Here is a 27,645-nt window from a genome sequence, read left to right as displayed (position 1 = left end):
ATAATGGGGCCCACATTTGCCGCCCATGAAGCCCTCATCTGGGCCCCACATGTCATTGCTGGCTGGGTATGAAATTATCTTTGAACTAATTACTGCTGTTTACTTAGCTATCACTATTATTTAAGTCCTTAAATCCATATTCAATAGCAAGCAAGAACAGTGCATTATGAAGCTCTTATCACAATGATAAAATCCCTCTTTGTGTCTACTGATAATGTGCACTTACAGTAACATTGTGGGTTATTTGTGGTATAATTCAGCACCTTTGTATCTGAAGGGTCTATATTGAGCTTGAAAGTTTACATACCCCTTGCAGAATATGCAAAAAAGTTAATAATTTTAACAAAATAAGAAGGATCATGAAAATTGAATGTTATTTTTATTTAGTGTCCTGAATAAACAATTTCACATAACAGATGAAGTGAAATGACTTGTGGCCAAGTATGGTGACCCATACTCAGAATTTGTGTTCTGCATTTAACCCATCCAAGTGCACACACACACCGTGAACACACACCCGGAGCGGTGGGCAGCCATTGCTGCGGCGCCCGGGGAGCAGTTGGGGGTACGGTGCCTTGCTCAAGGGTCTCACCTCAGTCGTGGTATTGAAGGTGGGGAGAGCGCTGCAAATTCACTCCCCTCACCGACAATCCCTGCCGGACCTGAGACTCGAACCCATGACCTTTGGGTTACAAGTCTGACTCTCTATCCATTAGGCCACGACTGCCCCCAGATGTATATATAAAGTCCAAGACAAACAAAACAAAAAAACAAACAAACAAACAAAAAAACAAAACAAAACAAAACAAAACAAACAAACAAACAAAAAAAACTTAATTTATAAAAATGACCCACTTCAAAAGTTTACATATCCTTGGTTCTCAAACACAACTATTAAAAAGGTTCAAACATTCACTGATGCTCCAGAAGAAAACACAATGTATTCGGGGTGAAAACTTTTGAACAAAAAGATAATGTGCAGTTTTTTTTTTTTTGTTTTTTTTTTTAAAGATCATATTTTTAACTGCCCTTTGGAAAGTACAGAAGATACTTACATATTTCCCAGAAGACAAAAAAGAGTACAATTTATCCTGTTCTTCCAATTCTAAAGGTTTTCACCCCCGGCTCTTAATGCATCGTGTTTCCTTCAGGAGCATCAGTGAATGTTTGAACCTTTTTTATTAGGATGGATGGAGGATTTTTCTGAAGAACAGAGCTCAGTTTAACTGCTCAGGACAAACAAGAGACTCATGAACAACCATCACAAAACAAAAAAACAACAACAACAACAAAAAAAACAGTCATGGATCATCCAGATAATCACAAAGTATTAAGAATCAAGGGTATGTAAACTGTTGAGCTCAAATGCACATATTAGTACCTTAAGGTAAAAAAGTGTACCTTTTGAAAAGGTATACCACCACAGTGAGCTTTTATCATTTTTTTCTGAAAGTATCTGTAACAAAGAGAGCCCAGAGAGAAACCACCTTGGCCAGACTTCACAATTCAAACATGCCCAGAAAAAAACTCAAGCTAGACCAAATCAAATTATTAAAACACAGAAAGAACAAGATCTAAAACATTAGCCAAAAGTAATGTAGCACATGTGTCATTTTATCTGTTCTTTATACTGCTTTTTGTAATGTTTTAAATAAATGATTGTGACTAATTTATCTGCCTGTTACACTTAATATATCAAAATGGTTATGCTTAAAGTTATAGGGTGGAGTAGGGAGCTTAAAATTATACATTTTATACGATAGTATATTAACTAAGATAACAATCATTGTAAATATATCTACAGTATATTGCTTCTTTTTTTGTGAAGTGGCTAAAAAGTGGTCATTGTAGGCATAAGGGGTGAGTTAAGTGTTAAAACAGGTGTTAAAATGGAGAAAAAAAACCTTGGGAGAAACCAAGCTTAGTCGGTTCTCCTCTGGCAAACAGGAGCTAAACCATTTAGAGCCTTATAGGTCATTAGCAATACTTTATAATCGATACGGAACTTAATAAGTAACCAGTGTAGAGATGATAACATTGGTGTTATATGATCATATTTTCTTGACCTTGTAAGAACTCTAGCAGCTGCATTTTGTACTAATTGTATCTTATTTATTGAGGAAGCAGGACAACCAGCTAATAATGCATTACAGTAATCTAGTCGAGACGTCATGAAGGCATGAACTAACTTTTCTGCATCAGAAATAGATAACATATTCCGTATCTTAGCAATGTTTCTGAGGTGGAAGAAGGCTGTTTTTGTAACATATGAAATATGATTTTCAAAGGACAAGTTGCTGTCTAATATAACACCCAGGTCTTTAACTGTTGAGGATGGAGTAACAGTACATCCTTCTAAATGCAGATTGTAGTCTGAGAGATTCTGTGTACAGGTTTTTGGTCCAATAAGTAATACTTCAGTCTTATCTGAATTTAATAGAAGAAAATGACTGGTCATCCAATGTTTTATATCTTTAATACACTCTGTCAGTTTGGATAATTTAGAGATTTCATCTGGTTGTGTTGAAATATATAGCTGAGAATCATCCGCATACCAGTGGAAACTAATTTCATGCTTTCTAATAATACTGCAGAGTGGCAGCATGTATATTGAAAATAGCAGAGGGCCTAACACTGTACACTGTACAGACACCTCAAAAAAAAAAAAAAAAAAAAAAATACTGTCAGTCATCACTAGTACACAACTATTATGCAACAGCCACATGAATAGTACTTTATGAAGCTTATTTTTTAAATTTATTTTTTGAATGTGCAACACAATTCAGTAGTGACTATATGTTAAAAACTAGAAAAATGATGAGCATAAATAACTGGAATTTATCATTTAAAACAATTGAACTCTTTCCATTCTGTCTGTAATACATTCATATTATAGTCCTATAAGGTACAACAAAACATGCTATACGATATCAAAAATAATGAGAGAGCGGTTAACTTTAGAGGTGAATGAATAATGGCTACAGTATGTGTAACTACAGGCTTTTCTACTGTAATATCTGGAGCTTCAGTTCTACAGCTTCACCACAAAGTGAGCAAATTTACACTTGCGTTATCATTATTTTCAACTTAAACATTACAGTTATGATACTTGGTTTTACTTTAATTTAAAGCTTAAGGTATTTACATAAAATGTCTTATACAAAAATAAAAAGGTTCACGTGCATGAAACTTAATTGGGCTTTTCGTCCTGTTTACTGGTGTTATTGAAGTAATAATTACCTGAGAATCAAAAGACTTCACATCCATCTCATGTTCTCCTCGTGTGTTTCTGATAATTTTACTTATGAAGAAAGTGAACATATCATAATATTCAAACAAGACAATGTGAAAAGTGGACACCGGTCAGATACTATACAGAACACAAACTAGTCATCAGTCATCAATTATTACAATATCACTGAAAACTCTCTAATAAAAATGAATTTTTGTTGTTGAAAGTTTTTAAGGTCTTTTTCTTTCTGGCTTTGTCATTTACACAAATTATTCATCATTCTCACAGAAAACATAGCTTGAACTTTTTGCTGCATTTGTTGTCAGACCAGACAGACAACAAATGTTGTCTGTCTGTCTTTTCTTTTTTTTTCTCGACTCCACCCAAAAACTTCAGTTGCTTGCATGTTGGAAACAAGGAAAGAAACGTCTAAGCATGAAGAGACCTTGAAAAACAGGTATAATATTTTATTATAAATACTCTCTTTATGTTTGTTCTATAAACATTAATTGTAATGTTTAACAATAAATAATGAGATTTATGAATGTAATTGAGGTTGAAATATGAGGTTTAAATATGAATGTAATTATTAATTGTATGAGCTCCAGTAACATCAGTGAGTTTCACTTTCATCTTCTGTCACATAACTGAAGTAAATCTGTGTATAAAACGTGTATAAAACACTGTTCAGTGTTGAGAAGCACAAATATTGCTGCTTTCATATTGTTTTCTTGCTACAAATCCATGTACAATTGTATTAAGAGATTCTGGAGCAGAAAATGATAGAATTGTTCTAAATGATGTTGGTCAACAATGATATCTTTTTTATTTTAGATTTTATTATATTAAGGAGCAGATCATTCATCTCCTTCAATCATTTAGTTTATTGTGGTTCAGTATAGTTGATTATTTACATGATTGTGTGTGATGTGAAAAACATCCAGGCTTTTCTGTTGCACAACTAAGGACAGTTAAATGATGGATTTTTAGAAAGCATACACCAATTTTGTTGTGTTAAAAATAAGCCAAAAAATAATTTAAAAAGTGATTATTTTAAGCAGATGAGGTTTTGTTTCACATCAGGTTTTGCTGCTTCTTTTCACTGACACTTCCCTGACAGAAGAATGTACTCCAGCAAGACGAGCAAGGAATGAAATGTACTGTTGATTCATTCTCAGAGATGAGCAATGTACAGTAGAATTCAGGCCCTTTCTTTTTTCTTTTTTTTTCTTCACAGTTCGATTCTATATTATAATATTCTTTATATTATTTTTTATTACACAAATCTTCATTCCACACATTTCAGATGGCACTGTGCATCTTTTGCTACATTGTTACATTTGATTTTATTCTGATTTACTCTGAACTTATTGATTCTAGTAGATTACGTTGTATCAGTTGTGACCGCAAATCTATGACCAGGGTTAAGTACATACTAAATCTCGAATTGTTTGGAGCACGAGGGGACATCAGGCAAGATTCTAGTTTCCTGACTAACTGCTTGACTTTAAGTTGTTATGCAGTTGTATTCACAATAGGGGGCTAGATAAAAATACTAACGAGGTCATAGCAAGCATGGGGTGGCATTTCTAGTAGTACTGGCCATAACCATTCTTTTGTCACATCATATCTCCATAAGCTGAAGCTATGCAGTGTGTACCACCAAAAACAGAATTGATTAGTTCGCCTCTTGAGTCTTTGGGTTCGACTCATTTTGTTCATCCCATGACAGCCCCATAAGTTATAATGCAGTCTGTACCCAAAACCAAATTGATTAGTTCACCTCTCGAGTCTTCGGGTTTGAGTCATTCATTCTTTTGTCACGTGACAGCTTCCTGGCTCAGTGACTAACTGACTAACCATGTTTGTAAGGAATTGTTAACTATAATTTCTGTATCCAATATGATTGTCATGTAATGTGACAAAAGAACGAAGACCCGAACTCTCAGACTCGAACTCAGAGGTGACCTAATCATTTCTCTTTCCAGTAGGCTACAGACAGGGGTGTGTTTCCCAAAAGCATCATTAGCCAACTAACATCGCAAGTTCCGTCGTTACTTACATTACAAACTTGTATGCTTGGAACGACAGCTCTTGAGCTGTAGTTAGAAGCATAGTTTCTTGTTTTTATGACATGTGGACCTAATAAATTGTTATCTTGAGCAAAATAAGCAAGCTGACATCAAGTACAATGTATATCTTTTATTTCGAATATATACAAATGTCATTTATATATTTTAGTTTGTCAAGAGATTTAAAGCACCGTTTTTGAAGAGTGTGCATGTGCGTACGTAGCTACTCTAGTACGTAAGAACAAGCATTTGATTTAATCTGGAAATAAAGCAAAATAACTGAGTAAAATGAGAATTAGTCCTCTAATGCCATGTCCGTAATTTATAGCAGAAATTCTAGCATTAATTCAATCTCAAATACATTCATTTAAAGAAGTTATTACTCACCACCTGCATGACGTCATTCACCAACGTGGTTGAACGACAGGTTTGCGACAATACGGTTTCAGGAAACAGTCGTGACTAGCTAGTTGATTTGTTCAACGATGCATCGTACTATCATAGTTCAGCAGCGAGTTACATCGTTGTTCGGGAAACGCACCCCTGCATAGCTACTATGGGGCTGTCACGGGATGAACAAACAACTTGGACCCAAACCCGAACCCGAAGAATTGAGAGGTGAATAAATAATTTATTTTTCTTGTACAGAACCTATAGGATGTTCGTCAACCTGAAATGAACCAATCCCTCAATGAGGCAACACGATGTTCCTGAGTCATATTAAAGATTCATTCAATTTGAACAAATCATTCATGAACGACACATAATGTTTGTTGATTGGGAATCAAACCCTTGACTCACAGCAGGTGTGCAGCTCCATATGACACAGTCTGATGAATCTTTTACAGGACAATGAACAGATAGACATCAGGAGTCCGAAAAGATTAAGCTGAAACTAAAGAAAGACACTGAGGAGAGAACAGAATATCAAAATGTCAACTGTTGAAACCAGAGGTGAGAGTCACAGACAAATCCATTTTAAATTATTTTTAACTGTCAATACAAATTGTTTTTTAAGTAGGCTATGTCAAGGAAATATCAAAATGGAGATTTAAACACACACACACACACACACACACACACACACACACACACACACACATATATTATCACTGTTGCCTTAATAAACATAATTTTATATATATATATACTGTATATATACTGTATACTGTGGTGAAAGAACCAATTGTAATGTAAGACTTTTGTTTTATACAGAGAATGATGCTCACAATCCTCCTCACAGGAAAAGATGGAGCAAAAACGAACCTCTTGACTGTAAGTCTTGATAAACAAATGACTCAGCTTGCTAACATAACGTTGTCATAACTTTGACAAACTCAAACTCCTAATGTACTGCTTATTAATAGTTGGTGAGGTAGTTTTTGTAGAATTTAAGTTTAGGTATTGGGTAGGATTAAGGGATGTAGAATAAGGTCATGCAGAATAAGGCATTATTATGTGCTTTATAAGTATTAATAAACAGCCAATATCCTAGTAATATGCAAGCTAATAGGCAACTATTTAAAAGTGAGAATTGAACCCTAAAATAAATTGTTACCAAGATCTTCCAGTAACATTAATAGAATTCTTTGAACAACATTCTTTGATTCTCCTTGAAATATTAAGGATGTCACATTCAGTTCTGTTTTGTTCAGTTTCATGGACTTTTAGTTTTTTTTATTTATCACATGTTCCTTTGTTCGGTTTCCCCCAACTCGTCTGTCTCCTTGGTTAACATTAGTTCACATGTGTCAGCTGTGTTCCAGTCATTATCCTCTTTTGTGTTTGCCTTATAAGTTGGTCCCTCACCTTCATTCCTGGTCCATTCACCATAGCGTTTACTTGTGTTTACTTATTACCTATTATGCCCCCCTTTTACAAGATGTAAAATAAGTCTCCGATGTTCCCAGAGTGTGTATGTGAAGTTTTAGCTCAAAATACCCCACAGATCATTTTTTTTATAGCATGTTAAAATTGCCACTTTTGGGAGGTAAGCAAAAACGTGCCCTTTCAGTGTGGTCCCTTTAAATGCAAATGACCTGCTGCGATCGGCCTAAGAGGGTGGAGCTTCAAGAGCTGATTCTCTGGTGTCAGGATTCAGTCAGGACAAGCTATAATGTCAGAAACTGCGAATATATGCTGTATGGAGATAGAACAGGTATAGTTTAGTTAAATTACGGTTATAACTTATATTGTCTTCTTGTTTTTATCCACTATATTAGTAATGATGAGTTTTATAATGTTTATTGTACTTACTATTGTACTGTAAGAGCTTAATAAAACACAGTGCAAGTGTGCATTAAAATATTATCCATAAACTCTCTCTATGTTCTATGTTAAAACGGCAGTGTCTGTCAACATTCATGGGCGGTGTTACAGTACACAGGAGTCAGACACAGATGTAAACAGGTAATGGGAGTTTATTGACACCAGTTGAGCAGAATGCAGTAAGCAGGTAAGCAGAGATGGAATAGTAGATGGATCTATGAGTAGAATGGAGATAGTTACTGTCCTTTTCAGGTATGGAAGTCTGTGAACACGCTGGAGCTGGAGATCGCTGGAGACAGGTTGAGCACTCACACACAGGAGACGAGGAACACAGAGGGAAGGAGACACGCTGGAGACTGGTAGGTATGAAGCAGGGAGTCCTTGAGGTAAGCATTTACGTGAGTATCTGCAAACGAGACCGGACATGGAGTGCTGTGTGTGTGTGCTCTTTATAGTGCTGTTGATAAGTGCAATGATGAGGAGCAGGTGGCGGTGATCAGTACTCTGGGGATGGAGTGCGCTGTGATTGGTGGATGTTGGAACCTGACGTGTCTGTGACAGTACCCCCCCTCCACGGCCCGCTCCTGAGGGCCGAGGACCCCGACGCCGTGGTGGTCGTCCTCTTCCCCGCGGTGCCGGTCTATCAGGGTGACTGTCATGGAAAGTTTGAAGTAAGTTGGGATCAAGGATGTCGTTTCTTGGAACCCAGGAGCGTTCCTCAGGGCCATAGCCTTCCCAATCGACCAAGTAGCGGCCGATCTCCTGGACCTTCCTTTCCGTCTGCCCGTTCGACTGCGGATGGTACCCCGATGTTAGGCTGACGGCCACACCTAGGAGTGAGTGGAAGGCTTTCCATACTCTAGAGATGAATTGGGGTCCTCTGTCCGATACAATGTCCTCTGGTATCCCGAAATACCTGAACACGTGGTTGAAGAGCATTTCTGCCGTTTCCATGGCAGTGGGTAGTCCTCTTAGTGGAATGAGACGACAAGATTTGGAGAAACGATCTATGATGACTAGGATGCAGGTATTTCCATCAGAAGCAGAAAGGTCCATTATGAAATCCACCCCTAGGTGTGACCAAGGTCGGTTGGGAACGGGCAGAGGAAGGAGTTTCCCAGCTGGCAGATGACGTGGACTTTTGGAGATGGCGCACTCCCGACAGCCCTGCACGTACCTTCTGACATTGGCTGCCATCCCTGGCCACCAGAAGCGTTCTTTCAGCAATGAGAGGGTTTCATTGACCCCCGGGTGACCAGTGCCTAGTGATGTGTGAGCTGAGTGGATGGTTGGAGTGCGTTGTGTCCGGGTGATGTAAAGCAAGCCAGGTGGACAGCCCGGCGGAGGGTTCGCGGAGGCATTGGAGGAAGGAATGGTCTCTTCTGACCAAGTGATGGGGCTTACAATGAGTGAGCTCGGGATGATTGGCTCAGGTTCTTCCATTTTCTCTTCAGGAGCATGGAGATGGGAGAGAGCATCCGCTTTTATATTCTTTGAGCCAGGTCAATAGGAGATGGTGTAGTTGAACCGGGAGAAGAACATGGCCCAACAAGCTTGTCTTGGATTCAACCTTTTGGCAGCATGGAGATATTCTAGGTTTTTATGATCTGTCAGAACCAGGAACGCATGTTTGGCTCCCTCCAGCCAATGCCTCCACTCTTCCAGAGCAAGCTTCACAGCGAGGAGTTCCCTGTCACCGATGTCGTAGTTGACTTCCGCCAGGCTGAGCTTGCGGGAGAAGAAGGCGCATGGGTGGAGTCTACTTGGCATCCCCTGCTGCTGTGACAACACCGCTCCCACTCCGGTGGTAGAGGCATCCACCTCTACGACGAAGGGCAGCTCTGGATCGGGGTGGACGAGTAAGGGAGCAGTGGTGAAGGCTTCCTTGAGGCGGTTGAAGGCGTTGGTGGCTGCTGGAGTCCAGGACAGAGACTTGGGCTTGTGTCTGAGGAGACTGGTGAGAGGATGGGTGATGGAGCTGTAGTTCTTGATAAACCGGCGGTAGAAGTTTGCGAATCCAAGGAAGCATTGTAATTCTTTAATGGTTGAAGGTTCTGGCCAGGTTTTGATGGATTCCACCTTCCTCTCGTCCATCCGGATGCCACTGTGGCCGATGATGTATCCCAGGAATGACACTGTAGGCTGATGGAAGGAGCACTTTTCCGCTTTGAGGAACAGGTGGAATTGACGAAGGCGGGTGAGGACCTCTGCAACATGTCGGCGATGTTCGGCCTGGCTCCGGGAGTAGATGAGTATGTCGTCGATGTATACTAGGACGAAGCAATGGAGAAACTCCCGGAGCACCTCATGAATGAAGTCCTGGAATACGGAGGGGGCGTTGACCAGGCCATACGGCATCACGAGGTACTCATAGTGGCCAGTAGGAGTAATGAAGGCGGTCTTCCACTCGTCCCCCTCACGTATCCGGATGAGGTTATACGCGCTGCGGAGGTCCAACTTCGTGAACACAGTGGCACCACGGAGATGTTCCAGGGCCGCTGGGACAAGAGGAAGGGGATATATGAATTTTACGGTGATCTTGTTGAGTGAGCGATAGTCGATACAGGGCCGCAAGCCTCTGTCCTTTTTAGCCACGAAGAAGAAGCTGGAAGCAGCAGGGGAAGTAGACGACCGGATGTATCCTTGAGCGAGGACCTCCTTGATGTAATCCTCTATGGCCTTCTCCTCCAGGATGGATAATGGGTAGATCTTACCCTTTGGCACTGGTTCACCCAGAAGCAGATCGATGGCACAGTCCCATGGCCGGTGTGGAGGCAGCTTGGAAGCCCTTTGTGGGCAGAAGACATCGCTGAAGGGGGCGTAACATTTGGGAATGTCGAAGTCTGTGAACACGCTGGAGCTGGAGATCGCTGGAGACAGGTTGAGCACTCACACACAGGAGACGAGGAACACAGAGGGAAGAAGACACGCTGGAGACTGGTAGGTATGAAGCAGGGAGTCCTTGAGGTAAGCATTTACGTGAGTATCTGCAAACGAGACCGGACATGGAGTGCTGTGTGTGTGTGCTCTTTATAGTGCTGTTGATTAGTGCAATGATGAGGTGCAGGTGGCGGTGATCAGTACTCTGGGGATGGAGTGCGCTGTGATTGGTGGATGTTGGAACCTGACGTGTCTGTGACAGGCGGGGCCTGTGGCTAATGTGACGTCACACTGCCAGGAACCTGCAAATGGCTGTTCTGAGACATATATAGTTATATACATTATATAGTCAAATCGGTAACACTTTATAATAACATTCAGTTATAAGTCGTTTATAAATTATTAGTTAATGATGAACTAATCATTTACAAAACATGATTATACGTTCATAAATGATTAATAAGTGGAATGCTAACGATTTACAAATATGCTGTAAATTATCTTAAATGTTTAAATCATGAAATAAATAAAAACAGATCATTAGTAGATGGTTTATAAATATTTAGTTGATACATTATCACTTATAAATAATATAAAATGTTATAAATTACACTATAAATAATTGAAGTATTTACGTCAAAATTGTTTTGTATTATCTCAATAAACAATTGTTAATCATGAACAAATGATGAACAAACCATTAGTAACTGATCAATATATGATTTATACACAGACCAGCTTACAGCTTCATCAATAAATCATATATTGATCATCGTGTTTCCACATGTAGACATGTGACAGAAATAAAGTCAATGTGGTTAGTAATAAGTCAAGCTGGTAATGCTGTTTGTGGAGTTGTTTAATCAGATCTTGAGAGATTTAATGTCTTCTTTTATCTTCAGTTGATTTCATCTAAGCCTGTAGCTGAAGTCAGTTGCAGTTCTTGTGTTTCTCTTTTCTTCAGATTCTGCTTGTTATCATCAGTTGTCTTCAATAATGCTCAATCATCACTCAATTAATCACTTAATTACCTAATCAACTTCAACACTGCTCTAGTGTTACTTATAAAACCCTGAATGTGGACTCATATAAACCATGAGCAGTGTTAATTTAACACGGGGGAATTTGCTGTGTAGAAACTGACTTGCCAAACACTAGATGACATTACAATAATAAATGTTATCAGACAGTTGCCTAACTGGCTATATCATATCTACAGTGCTCAGCATAAATGAGTACTCCCCCTTTGAAAAATAACTTTTTAAACAATATCTCAATGAACACAAAAACAATTTCCAAAATGTTGACAAGACTGAGTTTAATATAACATCCGTTTAACTTGAAAGTAAGGTTAATATTATAACTTAGATTTCAGTTTTACTCAAATTAGGGTGATGCAAAAATGAGTACACCCCACAACAAAAACTACTACATCTAGTTCTTTGTATGGCCTCCATGAATTTTAATGATAGCACCAAGTCTTCTAGGCATGGAATGAACAAGTTGGCAACATTTTGCAACATCTATCTTTTTCCATTCTTCAAGAATGACCGCTTTTAGAGACTGGATGCTGGATGGAGAGTGATGCTCAACTTGTCTCTTCAGAATTCCCCATTAGTGTTCGATTGTGTTAAGATCAGGAGCCACTGAATCACTTTCACCCTGTTCTTCTTCAGAAATCCAACAGTGGCCTCAGATGTGTGTTTAGGATCATTGTCTGTCATGATCATTACTGGGAGTGCCCTTGTCTGTCACTAGAGGACTCTTGTTTTCACCCCTTGGACTACATTACCCATAACCCACTTCCCGGACTCATTACCCTTCATTGCACCAGCTGTTTTGTGTTTCATCATTACTGTCTGTCTATTTATACTCAGTTGTTTCTGCCTTTGTTTGTGGTTCGTTGTTTTGTGTTACGTGCACTGTGTATCCCTGGTTTTCTGTTTTTGTGGACTGTTTCCCTTGATGTTTGACCCTTGCCTGTTTTCTGGATTTACACTTTGGATTACCCTATATAATAAAGCTGCGATTGGATCCTTACATCTTGTCTGTGTGCTTACGTGACATTGTCATGTTGGAAAAGTGCACGACGACCAAGGGCACAAAGAGATGGAAGCATCTTCTCTTTCAGTATAGAGCAGTACATCTGTGAATTCATGATGCCATCAATGAAATGCAGCTCCCCGACACCAGCAGCACTCATGCAGCCCCACATAAGGACACTGCCACCACCATGTTTCACTGTAGGCACCATGCAATTTTCTTTGTATTCCTCACCTTTGCGACACCATACAGTTTTGAAGCCATCAGTTCCAAAAACATTTATCCCTACTAAAATCCATGTTGTAGTTTATCGTCCCCCAGGTCAGCTAGGTAACTTCTTGGAGGAGTTAGATGTGTTAGTCTCATCCTTCCCTGAGGATGGTACTCCTCTTCTAGTACTTGGAGACTTCATCATCCATCTAGACAAACCTCAGGATGCTGACTTCCACACTCTGCTTGCCTCATTTGATCTCAAGCGAGTGGCTACCTCAGCTACCCACAAATCAGGTAACCAATTGGACCTCATCTACACACGCTGTGGCTCCACCGACAATACACTGGTTACTCCACTACATACCTCTGACCACTTTCTCATCACTTCTACTCTCAACCTGACCCCTAACTCAACACACACTCCACCACATGTTACTTTTCGGCAAAACCTACACTCCCACTCACCATCCCGCCTATCCGCCTATGGTCTCATCCACACTTCCTCCCCCTAACCAGTTCTCATCACTGGACACTAACAATGCTACTGACACTCTTTGCACCACTCTAACATCTTGCTTAGATGACTTCTGCCCCCTTTTAACCAGACCAGCCCGTGCCACCCCCTCTGCCCCCTGGCTCTCTGATGCTCTTCGTGAGCATCGGTCTAGACTCAGGGCTGCAGAGAGGAAGTGGCGCAAATCTAAAGATCCTACTGACCTTAACTTATATCAGTCACTCCTTTCTTCTTTCTCTACTAATGTCTCCAATGCTAAAACCTCATACTATCACACTAAAATTAACAATTCAACTGATTCCCACACAATTCTCAAAACCTTCTCTTCTCTTCTTTGCCCTCCTCCCCTCCCTCCCACATCAGCTTTTACAGCTGATGACTTTGCCACATTCTTCACACATAAAATAACAACCATCAGCGGCCAATTCTCCACACCACATACTGACAATAACATCTTAACGGAAACCACAGAAATTCTCCCCTCCTTCTCCATGCTCTCTGAGGCAGATGTTACAAAACTCATCCTTTCCAGTCACCCTACTACCTGTCCGCTAGACCCTATCCCCACTCATCTTCTTCAGGCCATCTCCTCCTCAGTTCTACCTGCACTCACTCACATTATCAATTCTTCCCTTCACACTGGAACATTTCCCACAGCTTTTAAGCAGGCTAGGATTACCCCACTGCTTAAAAAACGCACTCTGAGTCCAGCACTTTTGGAAAACTACAGTATCCCTTCTTCCTTTCATTGCTAAGAGAGAGTTGTATTCAACCAACTGTCTACTTATCTCACACAGAACAACCTCCTTGACAACCACCAGTCTGGCTTCAAGAGTGGCCACTCAACTGAGGCTGCCCTGCTCTCAGTCACTGAAGCCCTGAGACTGGCACGAGCTACTTCAAAATCATCAGTACTCATCTTGCTGGATCTGTCTGCTGCTTTTGACACTGTTAACCACCAGATCCTCCTGTCTACACTCATGTCGAAGGGCATCTCAGGAACCGCACTAAAGTGGTTCGAATCTTATCTCTCAGGTAGGTCCTTCAGGGTATCTTGGAGAGGTGAGGTGTCCAAGTCACATCATCTTGCTGCTGGGGTACCTCAGGGCTCTGTGCTTGGACCACTTCTCTTCTCCATCTACATGTCATCACTAGGATCTGTCATTCAGGATCATGGTTTCTCCTATCACTGTTATGCTGATGACTCACAACTCTACCTCTCATTCCAACCAGATGATCCGACGGTTGCTGGTCGCATCGCAGCCTGCCTGACAGCCATTTCTTCCTGGATGAAGGACCACCACCTTCAATTCAACCTTGCAAAAACGGAACTGCTTGTGGTCGGTGCCAACCCAACACTTCATCACAACCTTTCAATTCAACTTGAGTCGTCAACCATTACTGCTTCCAGGACAGCCAGGAACCTTGGAGTGGTGATGGGTGATTGTTTAAGCTTCACAGATCATGTTGCGTCAATGGCCCGGTCCTGCAGATTTGCCTTGAACGACATCAGGAAGATTAGACCCTTCCTATTGGAGCATTCCACACAAATTCTTGTCCAAGCTCTTGTTCTATCCAGACTGGACTACTGTAATGCTCTCTTGGCTGGCCTTCCAGCATGCACTGTCAATCCTCTACAACTGATCCAGAATGCTGCAGCAAGACTGGTCTTCAACGAACCGAAGAGAGCGCACGTCACTCCTCTCTTCATCAGTCTGCATTGGCTGCCAGTAGCTGCTTGCATCCAATTCAAGGCTCTGATGTTTGCCTACAGAACGACCGCTGGCTCTGCACCGCTATATCTTAACTCACTACTTCAGACTTATGCACCCTCCAGAAACTTGCGTTCTGCAAGTGAACGGCGCCTTGTGGTGCCATCACAAAGGGGCACAAAATCACTCTTACGGACCTTCTCCGGGTCTGTTCCTGGCTGGTGGAATGACCTGCCACGCTCTATCCGAGCAACTGAGTCTCTAGCCATTTTCAAAAAAATGCTAAAGACGTATCTCTTTCATCAGCACTTGACCCAGTAATAGTAGCACTTACCTTGATATCTATTCTTCCATCTATTTGTGTATTTATATAAAAAAAAATTTAAAAAATCCTTGCTACGTGCACTTTACTGACACAACTGTGACTTCACACAGCACTTACATATTGTTGTTCTCATGTTTATTTGATTGATTCTACTATTCTCATTTGTAAGTCGCTTTGGATAAAAGCGTCTGCTAAATGACTAAATGTAAATGCAACATAAATGTAAAGTTATTTTATTTCACCAAAACTTTGTATACCGTGAACTACTATTAAGCTTAGTTAGTAGTTAGAACTTCTCAGTTTTGCGGAACAGTTGTATTATTACCTCTTCAGCTCTTCTAATAATGAATGAATGACGATGGTTCAGTGGCAGGTTTTTTTAAGCTTGCAGTTGTCTGACAACAGTTTTACCTGCCAGTAGAAACAGTTACTATTTAACAGCTGACTATTTAAATACCCGACACTAAATCTGCATATAGTGAAATATGCATGTAAGATAAACGGTAATCTACCACATGTGCTGTAGCAGTGCAGACTTCTTTTCATCTCGGACAGACGAATTTTAAGTACAACGCCACTGCATTAGACATTGAATAGTGTTCATTAACACTGAGGATTTTGCTGTGCAGAATGTTCAGTTGCTAAAAATTAAGTTGAAAGAATGTTTCAGGAATATTATTCTAACCTTTAAGTTATGTTCTATGAACTTTAACATTTTTATGCTCTTGGAATGTAATGCAGAATGTTTGGAAAACATACTCAGAACAAAATATTGTTAGCTGGGCAAGAGTTGTGGAAATTGTACTCAGGGATACTGTTATCAGTTTTATTCATTTTTCCTCAACTGTGATGTTAAAGATCTAGATCTTGATGTCATTGACTTGTTACATGTGTTTGTTTCAGTGAGTGATCTGAGGATCATTCTGCTGGGGAACAGCGTGTCAGAAAACAGTAGAGTGGGAAACTTCCTGTTGGGGCGAGCAGCGTTTGACAGTGAAGCTCCTCCAGATGTTGTAGAGAGAGTCGGAGGAAGATTGAAGGACAGACATGTGACCATCATCAACAGTCCTCAGCTGCTCCAGACAAACATCTCAGATCATCAGATCACACAGACAGTGAGAGAGTGTGTGAATCTGTCTGATCCAGGACCTCATGTGATCGTTCTGCTCCTCAAACATGATCAGTGTTCAGCAGAAGATCAGGAGTGTGTGGAGAAGGTGCTGGACTCTTTCTCTGAGCGCGCTTATCAACACACCATGGTTCTCACCACACAAGAGCCCACTGAAACCAATGACATCCTACAGAAGATCATTCAGAAATGCTTCAACAGACACTTCAGTTTGCAGAGAAGAAGCTCTCCTGATGATCTTCTGCAGGCGTTTGAGGACATTGTGCAGATGAATGATGGACGTCACCTGGTTTGTGAAGGTTCATAGAATTTTTTTAACTCAACAGGTCACAGAAAGACATGAGTGGGATAATATTATGATGATATTTGTTGTGATAAATGAACTATAATAAGTGTTTTAAATTTCTTATCACAGTTTCAGAGGGTGTGAAGCTGAATCTGGTTGTGTGTGGTCGTGACGGGACATTAAAATCCTCCATATCAGAGCAGATCTTGCAGCAGACAGACAGAAGACCAGAGTGTGTGAGGACTGACGTGCAGCTTCATGGCTGTCTGATCAGTCTGGTGAAGCTTCCAGCTCTCAGTCGTCTCTCAGAGGAGGAAGTGGTGCGTCAGACTCTCCGCTGTGTTTTTCTCTGTGATCCTGGAGTTCATGTTTTCCTCCTCATTATTCCTGACACTCCAATGACTGATGAAGACAAAGCAGAAATGGAGAAGATCCAGAGGATATTCAGCTCAAGGATCAACAAACACATGATGATCCTCATAATGCAGAGTTCAGAGCATCAGACAGCTGAACTCAATGAAGAAACACAGTCTGTCATTGAGAGTTTTGGAGGTCGACATCATTTTTTTGGTCCCACCACACAAGTGTCCACATTGATGAAGAACATTGAGAAGATGCTGGAAGAAAACAGAGGAGAGTTCTTCTCCACAGAGACATTTTTTGATGCACAGATGAAAAAACTACAGACAGACATTCATTTTCAAGGTAATGACCATAAAGTCAATAGTTGTGTCCCAATTCAGGGTCTGCATCTTTTGAAGACCAATTGAATCACAGCATCGTGATGAAGGCTCTCTCATTTAAAGGGTCCTTCAAATGCAGCCCACAAATTTGTCCTTTTATTCCTGAGCCCTGAAGGATAGAACGAATGAATCCTTCACGGCCCAGGCTATCTCAACATTTATTGCACACCAGTGAGAGTGCGACTTATTCTTTCCTTTTTTTTTTTTTTTTTTGAAAGATCATGCTAGATTACACTTAATAAGTATAATATTAAGTATTTGGTTTCATTCTACACAAATAGCTAATAATACAAATTTTTAAAGAAAAAAAAATGTTGTTCAAATGTAGATTTTAGATGGTATATATAGTATATAGTTTTATATACTTTTTATTATGTACATAAATGGACCAAGCTGAACATGGTAAGACGGGTTGTGAACCATGTTTTGTTTTCAGTCAGCTGTCACAGTTGCTAGGAAACAGGATTAACGATTCCATAGGCTAGATCATCCCATTTAACTGTTGGTCAGACTTTCATGGACTGTAGTGGACTGCATTACTAAGACAGTAATGCTTCTGGAGATCTACCTTCCAACAAAGTTTAGTCCTAATACACCTAATTCAGGTTTTTTGATTAGCTAATCAAGATTTTTTGATTAACTTGAACCCATTTTTGATTCCAAATGCAGACCTGCCAACATGTACACATTTTGCATAGCGTGTAAGCAATTTGACCTCAAAGTACGCCGGTACAATTTGTCACTCTAAACTACACAAAAACCTGGTGACTCCTCTGTGCACACGTAGTACTCAAATCAAGCAAAAGAAAAAGAGTTTGACTGTGTTGTTGGATGTAGTCACGGAAGTGGATGTAGTGGATGTAGACTCGCTTTGGAGCCAACTTGTGTGTGTTCTTGCTATCGACTGAGCTTAAACTACTCAAGCCTTTGAAGAGCCTTGTTTTTCTGTGCTGGTGATAAGGCACGCTACAGCGAAGCCGCAAGCTGTTTACAGAGCGTCTTTTTCAAGATGTCATTTCAAAGTGTATGTTGCCGCTATTGCCACGCAGCAGACGATGGTAAGTCTTTGGGGAAGCATGACCTGATCGTCAGGTTCCTGATGGGGGGCGAGGAGACTGAATCTGCCTCGCCCTCCCTCTATACCTTCTTGGGATCTCTCCCTGGTACTTACATCTCTCCGTGGTCATCCCTTCGAGCCTTTGCAGTCAGCGAAGTTAAAAGTACTATCCCTTAAGACCGTCCTCTTGGTTGCATTGGCCTTGGTTAAGAGGGTAGGGGACCTGCACGCATTTTCGGTCGACGAATCGTGCCTGGAATTCGGGCCCAGTGACTCTCAAGTTATCCTGAGGCCTGGATATGTGCCCAAGGTTCCTACCACTCCCTTCAGCGATCAGGTAGTAAACCTGCAAGCGCTGCCTTCGGAGGAGGCAGACCCAGCCCTGGCTTTTCTCTGTCCCGTCCGCGCTCTGCGCCTGTAAGTGGATAGAACGCAAAGCTTTAGGACCTCAGATCAGCTCTTTGTCTGTTACGGAGGCCAGCAGAAGGGAAAGGCTGTCTCCAAGCAGAGGATGGCCCACTGGATAGTGGATGCCATCGCCTTTGCTTATCAGTCCCAAGGTGTGCCTTGCCTGCTCGGGTTAAGAGCTCACTCCACCAGAGGAGGTGCCTCTTCCTGGGCACTGGCGCACGGCGCCTCGCTGACAGATATCTGTAGAGCTGCGGGCTGGGCAACACCCAAAACGTTCGCAAGATTCTATAGACTTCGTGTGGAACCGGTATCTTCCTGTGTACTCGCTTCCAGTAGCCAGTAACGCAAAGGACCCGTTCTGGTGTCGGCTTGCTATGCCATTCCTGCCCCCTGGGCTGGATGCGTGCATCCATTGCTCCAGTGAGTTCCCCGCCTGGCGAATCCTGTCGAGTTCCTCCGCCTCTCCTCTCCTTGTGGCTCGGACATTGTGGAGTGTCTGATGCTAGGCCAAACATCCGTCACTGACGTCGAGGTTTGGCTGGGTGAGCGGTCCCATATGTGTATTGTCCACGGTTAACTCCCTACAGTGAGCCCGTTTCTTTCCCTTAGCAGAGTCAGCTCTGCTGTCACCTGTCAGATGAGTATCTCCCTATTTAGGCTGGAGCCATCTCAGGGACTCTATATGTGCACTGCCCACGGCCAGTCTATATGTGTATTTCCACATCATACCTCCCCTCTGGGTAGGTTGTGGCCTCCACAGAGTCCCCTATGGGTTCGCTTCCCCAGTGTTGTCTAAGTCTTACTGTAGTGGGTCTTGCGGAACAGCAGTAGACTCTCTCAGTGTAAGCTCACCCCCTTCTCTGCCCCAAGGTGCGGCAGGTGGCTGGAGCTTACGCTGGGCACTGGAAGGGGTCAGTAACTGTGGAGTTTTATTTGGGATCCCAATTCGTTGGTTCACTTCTGATGTACTGCAAACATGACCGACTGAAAGGGAACGTCTTGGTTACGTATGTAACCCTCGTTCCCTGAAGGAGGGAACGGAGATGTACGTCCCATCGCCACAGTTCCTGTGCCTTCGCTGTAGTGCAGACTCAAGTTGTCTCCTCAGCGAAAAACAACTGCAACAAGTGCAACTGCATCCGCTTCTGTATTTATACCCGCCTCGAGGGGGCGGTGCGCATTATGCAAAACACGCATGCCAATTCCATTGGCTCGTTTAGTTACACTCAAAGGTGATAGGGCTCTCTGGCGATATCCCAATTCGTCGGTTCACTTATGATGTACGTCTCCATTCCCTCCTTCAGGGAACGAGGGTTACATATGTAACCGGGACGTTTTTACTGTTTTCCAAGGGTTCTGTGTCCTGTCCATCATACTGGTACTCAAAAAAAAAAAAAAAAAAAAATTCCAAGGTTGGCAGGTCTGCAAATGACACTGAGAAGGGCTCAATACTTGTCCAGGACAAGTGGATTTTTGAACTTGTTTAAACAGGTTTTAAGGACTTATGCAATTCTTCTTTTACAGGTTCAACAGAGAGTGAAGATGAAATGAGGATTGTGCTGCTGGGAAAAACTGGAGTTGGGAAAAGTGCAACAGGAAACACCATCTTAGGAATTGACACGTTTAAAGCAGAAACATCTCAGCAATCAGTGACTAAAGAGATTCAGATAGAATCATCTGAAATCAATGGCCGACACGTTACTGTGATCGACACTCCAGGAATGTTTGATACTGAACTTACTAATGAGGAGATCCAGAGAGAAATCAGCCACTGCATCTCCATGATGCTGCCTGGACCACATGTGTTTCTCCTACTGATTCCACTGGGACGGTTCACTAAAGAAGATGAAACATCAGTGAAGATCATCCAAGAGACATTTGGTGAGAAATCTTTAATGTTCACCATGGTGCTCTTCACCAGAGGAGATGATCTGAGGGATAAAACCATCGAACAGTTTCTAGATAAACCTGGATCTCCTTTGATGAAGCTGATTGAAGCGTGTGGAAACAGATATCATGTGTTCAATAATAATCAGACTGGAGACCGAACACAGGTGTCTAATCTATTGATGAAGATAGATGCCATGGTGAAAGCAAACGGAGGGAGTTTCTACTCATGTAAGATGTTCAGAGAGATGGAAAAAGAAAAACAAGATCAACAAATGAAGATCCTAATGGACAGAATCAGAGAAGAACTGGTAGGCAAACATGAAGAAGAGAATATGAAGATGATGATGGAGGAAGAAAGACAGAATCATGACAAAGAGAGAAAGAGAAGAGAAGAGCATGATGATAAAAGGAGTGAGAGGGAGAAACCGATTTCTGACTATCTGAGACTTACTAAGAGTAAAGAGATGTGCTCTAAAATGGATGATTCAGTACAGGTGAGTGTTCAGTACAAGTTCTGTTATTAAAAAAATAAAATAAAATAAAAAATAAAAATAAATTGTAACAGAAATAATAACCCACCAAAAGTTGCCAGACTGAATGATTTGTGTTGCTTTTAACTCCAAAAGGTCACAGCCTACAGGAAACTAGAGACTGAATACAGCAAGTGGTCCTGGAGGCTTCGCAGTGCCATGATGGAAACTGAGAACAAACTACACAACAAAATAGAAAATGAAGCAATTCATGAGGTTGATGAAACTGATCTTCAAAGAGAACTGAAGAAGACAAGTGAAGAAGTGGAAAAATCAATGTCTGAATTCTTTGAGAAAAACAGGGATAAAGATATACTGATTCAGTGGAAAACATCATTTGAAATCAAAATCAAAGGGATTCAGGAAAATATTGTGAGAGAAACAAAGAGGAAATTAAATGGAATTCTTCAGCAGCGAGACCTGAAGAAAAAGATTGATGCTCTGAGGACAATTAATGAAAACATTCTCTATGAAAAGAGCAAAAAACTTGCTTTAAAACTCAAAGACAAAGCAAATAATGAAACACTGAAGAAACAGTTTGATTTGTTTTGGGAACAGAGTATGAAGAAGATCATAAACACTAAACCAATCAAAGACATTAACATAATGAGAGATGTGAAAAAGATCCTCAGTGACAACTATAGAGGTGTTTTTTTCAATCACTGGATGGAGAGCAGGGATATTTTTTCTGTGGCAAGTTATTCTGATTATGTAAAGGGAAACCGGTCCACTGAATTTACAGATTTTAAAAATGCCATCAAATTAGCTATAGGGAGGTTTGGTTATGCTCTTTCTAAAGAGGATGAAGCCCAAATAAGATCATTAGTCACAGATGTTGGTCAGCAAGCAGACAAAATTATTCAGTCATTTAACATTTCAAAGATGGGCTACAACATTAGCTGCATTCCACAACTCACAGATTACATCAGGACAAGAGTAAAAGAACATCAGGAAGGATCTGTGAAATATGTGTTTAAGAGTAAATTTGTCATGGACTTGGTTTATTCCATCTGTAAGAGAGCAAACAAGATGATCACTGACCAACACAGGATGTTTAGAGAAGCCAATGATCCTGAAATATATGTTGAGAAGAAGAGAGAAGAATACTATAGTATTTTCCAGAAATACTGTCATGGATCAACATCAGCTGCCATTTTTGGTGAGATCATCTGTCAGAAACTCAAAGAGCCCATTGAGCAGAGTGTCTACAAGAAGACTGCCAGAGATCTGACTGATGAAATGAGATCAAACTGTGAATCACTGAATGGAAACAGATCAAATCTGGAGAAACACATCCTGAAGACACTGGCAGAAGAGGAGGATTTTACCAAATACATGAACTACATTAATTATCAGAGAGATTACTTCAAGAGTTTCATCAGAGATGAAGTCAGTCGGTACATCATTCATAAGTTCAGTGTCAGTGTTTTACCCAAGATGAAGGAGAACTTTGAACTCCTGCAGCAGAAGATCATGAAAGCAGCACATGAATCTACTGAACATGTTCACGTGAACAGAGGAGATGTTGATTTGTGGTTGAAGAGTTTCACACAGAAGCTCTCAGATGAGCTGATCTTCTCTGAAAAAGACCTCAGTGGAGTGAAACATGATGATGTTGATGACTTCAACCTTCTAGAAGATGTGATAAGACAAGAGCTTCCTGCTATAATATCTGACATCAGCAGAAGATTCAACAGAAAGACATTTCTAGTAAATCTTGACTATAAGGACAGACCACATCAGATTCTGATTGATCACTTCTGTCAGTGCTGTTGGGTTCAGTGTCCGTTCTGTAAAGCCACCTGCACCAACACCATAGAAAACCATGATGAAGATCACAGAGTTGCTTTCCACAGAGTGGATGGAATTATTGGCACATATTATGGTTTAACACAGAATCTTTGTGCTGATATTTGTACAAGTTTAGTTGGAAGTGATCAGCATTTTAATACACCAGATGGTCAGTTTAAATATAAAGAATACAGCACAGCAGGAGGAGTTTATGCAGAATGGAGCATCACCCCTGACCACTCCGATATGCCCTACTGGAAGTGGTTTGTGTGCAGATTCCAGAAGGATCTGGAAAAATGTTACAGTAAAACATTTGAGGGGAAAGGGAAGATTCCAGACAAATGGAAAACATACACAAAACAGGATGCTATTGAGAGTTTGGATAAATGTATCTAATGGAGAAGAATAGAAACATGAAAGAATGAAACTTACGTCTCCTATGATCACAGTAAGAGTTTCTATTACACATGACAGATTCTGAAGTCATCAGCATCTCAGCAAATATGAGGGCTTGACAAGATTCAGTTACTCATAAAATATATGCTACATTTAAATGTGCAGTATGCGATTTCTGAGAAGAACTGATTATCTTTCAAATCACCAAAATAAACATGTCCCTACCCAGAGGGATCACACCTCTATTGTGGTAGAACTCACAAACTCACAAACGCCATGCAACACACACACCTCCCCCATCATGAGTGGACACACTCCATACTGCTGATTGGCTACAAGTGTGTTTTGGTGCTTGGTCTGAACCACTTTCAACAGCGTTTCTCAGAAATCACTTACTGCACTTTTAACAAAATTTCAGTCAAAATTGAATTGTTTTTGTGGTGGTGAATTTTACAGATTTTTTTCCTGTTTTTTTTAGAGGTGAAATTAGCTGTAGATATACAGATAATGAAATAACAACTTTAATATTTCATATGATGATATCAAAATTGAAGATTAAAAAAAAAAAAACTTTAAAAAAAATGTAATGCTGCATTTACTTGTATAAATCATGAAGTATAGTAAAAAAAAATAATAAATAAAATCAAAGAAATAACACATTTTCCCTCTTGTCTTATTGAAGCCCTGGACAAATCCTGCATGCTGGTCAAGAGATGAAAGATAAAATGTTCTGACCACTGTCTAAACGTTTACTTAGTGTACGAATGAACACTAGAAAAACATTTCAGAATATCAAGATTCACCCCAGTCCAGAAAGAGACTCTGCTCAAAAATCCAGCATAAATAAGCATTAATTACATGCTGGTCCAGGTTGGTTTATGCTGGTCTGGCTGTTGGACCAACATAGTCATACTGTTCTCAATCAAAACGGAGCTAGTGAAGCTAGTTCACAAGCATTGTCTTGCAGAGTTGAGTGTGAGTAGACCAGAGTCTGTATGCAAGCAGTGTTTTGGGGACAAGCATTGTTTTTGCTTGCATATTTCTATATTTAACACACTATGTAAAGGAAAACAATATAAGATTAAAACATTTAATTTATTGTAATATACATAATTATCTTTATTTTTTTGCTCCCTCTTTTGAAAGTAAATGAAAATACAAATAGTTTCAGTTATAATTACGCTATTAATCAATGTCATCCGCAGTTTTGAATAAAGTAAAAATTCAAACTGGTGAAAATGTTCAAAAGATCAAAGAGATTTGTCTCCTGTTTCAAAGGATCTGTTCACAAATCAGTTAAAATCAATTAAAAAAAGCTTGTGTGTATACATACCAAAACAAAAACATTTTGAGATATGAAAACAAAGAAAAATGTCAAGTTCATTCATGAGTTTTAGACTCATGCTTCAAACACCAGTCATATCAGAGGCATTACCCATTGTGCCTTCCAGTGGATGCAGTGAGTTCCCATTCAAAAGAGAACAGCAGAACATCATGTGGATTTGATAGGTTTAAAGTGGGGGGAAGTAAATGATAAACGCAGGATGAAAGCAAGAAGTATCATGTAGGAGATCACGTGACCTACTGACAGAGATCCCTTACAAAAAAGAACTGCAGTATATTGAAGTACACCTGCAGTAAAACTACAGTTGTATTGCAGCTATACTGCAATATTGCAGTTTTTTTGTGTCCAAAAAACTGCAGTTTTCTATATGTAAAAACTGCAATAATCTTTTCTAAGGGATGGCCGCTTGAGTCTTCGTCAATTTGTAAGGGAGTCCGCTTGAGCTCCCCTACTCGGCACTGATAAATCATCTTTTTGAGTTATAGCTTTGTTATAAATCAATAATATTTGCTCCTTGGGTTCTTTTACCAGTGTGTGATGGCTAAACGACAGCTTTTACTGTCCTCTGCAGAGAAAAAAACGGCTAAAAGAACCAGAAAATGAAGCGTTGCGCAGCATGGTGGCCGACGAGCTAAAGCTACAGTTTGGTATCGTTTGAGAAATCTTCAAGGAGGAATTTCAACCTGTTGCTGAAAGAATTGGTTTCTTGGAGAGAGAGATGAAGTTAATCAGTAACAACTTTGAAAACATTCAGTCAGTGGTTCGAAAAGTAAAGCAGGATTCGGCTGAAGTTAAGCAGACATGCTACAAGATAAGATGGCGAGACTGGAAGATAAGAGTCGGCAATGCAACATTCGTTTCGTTGGCCTTAGAGAAAAGAGCAGCGACCCTGTGGGCTTTCTAACACAGCTATCTAAGTGGATTCCTTCCCTTAAAGAAAGGGCGCATCACATCTACACTAGTGACAGCAACAGGAAATGTCTGCGAACACTGATCTTTAAACTACTACACTTTCAGGACAGAAACGTGATTCTCAAAGGAGCCCGAGCCGCCGGTCCAATACTTCACAAAAGCAGTTTGCTTCTTTTCTTCCCCAATTACAGCAACTAAACTGCCATGAAAAGACGTGAAATGAATCAGGCTAGGAAAAAACTCAAGCAACTTGGGATCCCTTCCTTCATGAGTTACCCCACTATGATTAAGGTGACACATCGCGGATCAACCTCCCTTCTGGAAACGCCGGCCGAAGTGGAATCTTATGCTTCCCAGCACAAGGAATCCACATTACCTCTGCATGCATCGGTTGATGTACCAGCTGTAATGTTAACGGATGCCAGCCTGCAAACCAAAGCAACTGATTAAAAGACTCGTCAAACACAGCGACTATACCGAGCATCACATCGGTGAACCGGTATGCCGAGTCAGTTCTTCCACTTGAGTGATCGACTATACTGGCCACATATACAGACAAAGTTGTTAAACAGGCAGGCAGACTTTATTCTTGTTCTCTTCTTTCTGCCTTCTCATTCAGTTCTTATTTTTGTTCCCTCAATGTTCCAGATGCCCTGAATTACTCTTATAAGTGTAGTCTTTTTTGTTACACACTTAATATGTCTTGCGTTATGGTGTCCGATTTATGGCTCTCAATATAGTATCTTGGAATGTCAATGGTTTAAACGGCGCTGTTAAGAGAACTAAATGGATCATTTAAGATCTAAACATGCCTCTGTTGCATTAATACAGGAATCTCATTTAAAAGCCTGTGACGTATATCATTTTCAGAACACTGACATCATTGACATTTTAAAATAGCCTCATTTTCTTCATCTGTAAAGAAAAATAAGATGGTTTTGATATTGGTTGCCCGGCGCCTTCCCTTTTCCATACATAGTTCGAAGGGTGATGCGGATGGTCATATTACCCATGTACTTGGACCAATATCAAATGCGCCTTTGTCTCAGTGTATGCTCCAACTAATATGATAATGCATTTTACCAGCATCTCATCCATAACATACGGAGTCATAATGAATATCACCTTGTTATAGGGGGCGACTTCAATGCGGTCCATAACCCCTCACTTGATAGGTCCACGAAATATTTATCTGACCCGGCTTCTTCAAAGTTGTTTAACGACTTCATAAATCAAGTAAAGGTATGTGATATATGGCGGTTGAGAAATTATGGTGTTAAAGATTACACATTCTTTTCAGCCCGCCACAAGAGCTATTTGCGTATTGAATATCTGCTCATATCATCTGCTTGTATTCCATTTGTTGACAACGTGGATCTTCCGTGCATTATAATAAAGGCTTTATGAAACTGCACAGCTTTTCCAGATCATATAGATTTGAATGAGATATACTCCATCCAACATAGACTACGAACATATTTCCTATCATGTATGCCTATGAAAAACGATCAAGCCAATCAGAGTAGGCATGAGGCGGAGCGACATGTGCAGCCCAGTCCTGTTCTGCAGGGCTGCAGCCAGGTGTACTTGCTTTAATCCACTGGCGACCAATGAGAGACAAACACTCAGCATCATCAAACTCCTGAACAAATATGAGGGCGTATATGTTAAATTTAGCAGACGAAAACAACAGACCTCCTGTAGGAGGTTGGTTGCACTGGAACTGTGTCGCGATTCTCATGAATGTGAAAGAAACCTGGCCCTGCGTCCCAACACGTGCATACCATTCCATCCTAAATAGTATGTGAAATTAGAAGTAAATGTGTCTCAAAGCATAGTATGTTGAAAAGAGTATGCCAAATGTATCAATTGTGACAAGATGATTGACAGGTCAGT

The 27,645-nt window shown here is 40.6% G+C and overlaps 2 protein-coding genes and 1 long non-coding RNA gene across 3 annotated transcripts in view; 2 read left to right on the top strand and 1 right to left on the bottom strand.

Moving 5' to 3' along the window:
* Positions 1-27,645, bottom strand: part of LOC125245641 (zinc finger protein 271-like) — a 243,294-nt gene that overhangs the window by 94,320 nt on the left and 121,329 nt on the right. The gene's annotated exons all lie outside the window — the stretch shown is intronic.
* On the top strand, positions 3,639-6,579 carry LOC125246202. Its single transcript, XR_007179793.1, has 3 exons — positions 3,639-3,689; positions 6,153-6,258; positions 6,520-6,579. It is a non-coding gene; the product is annotated as an uncharacterized LOC125246202 (long non-coding RNA).
* Positions 16,081-24,283, top strand: LOC125245493 (interferon-induced very large GTPase 1-like). The gene is made up of 4 exons (XM_048156119.1): positions 16,081-16,687; positions 16,804-17,379; positions 20,410-21,269; positions 21,402-24,283. The coding sequence occupies exons 1-4, from the start codon at positions 16,516-16,518 to the stop codon at positions 23,490-23,492; spliced, it is 3,699 nt and encodes a 1,232-aa protein (XP_048012076.1). The 5' UTR covers positions 16,081-16,515; the 3' UTR covers positions 23,493-24,283.

The sequence above is a fragment of the Megalobrama amblycephala genome, linkage group LG1, assembly GCF_018812025.1.
Source record: "Megalobrama amblycephala isolate DHTTF-2021 linkage group LG1, ASM1881202v1, whole genome shotgun sequence".
NCBI classification, from domain to species: domain Eukaryota; kingdom Metazoa; phylum Chordata; class Actinopteri; order Cypriniformes; family Xenocyprididae; genus Megalobrama; species Megalobrama amblycephala.
Note: the sequence above shows the minus strand (reverse complement) of the source record. Positions and strands in the feature narration are given on the sequence as shown.

Bases quoted from the DNA above. Each gene is read 5' to 3' on its own strand.
- LOC125245493 (XM_048156119.1), top strand. From the start codon at position 16,516: ATGGTTCTCACCACACAAGAGCCCACTGAAACCAATGACATCCTACAG. The intron at 17,380-20,409 runs GTAATGACCATA...CTTCTTTTACAG, and splicing joins GACAGACATTCATTTTCAAG to GTTCAACAGAGAGTGAAGAT. The intron at 21,270-21,401 runs GTGAGTGTTCAG...TAACTCCAAAAG, and splicing joins AAATGGATGATTCAGTACAG to GTCACAGCCTACAGGAAACT.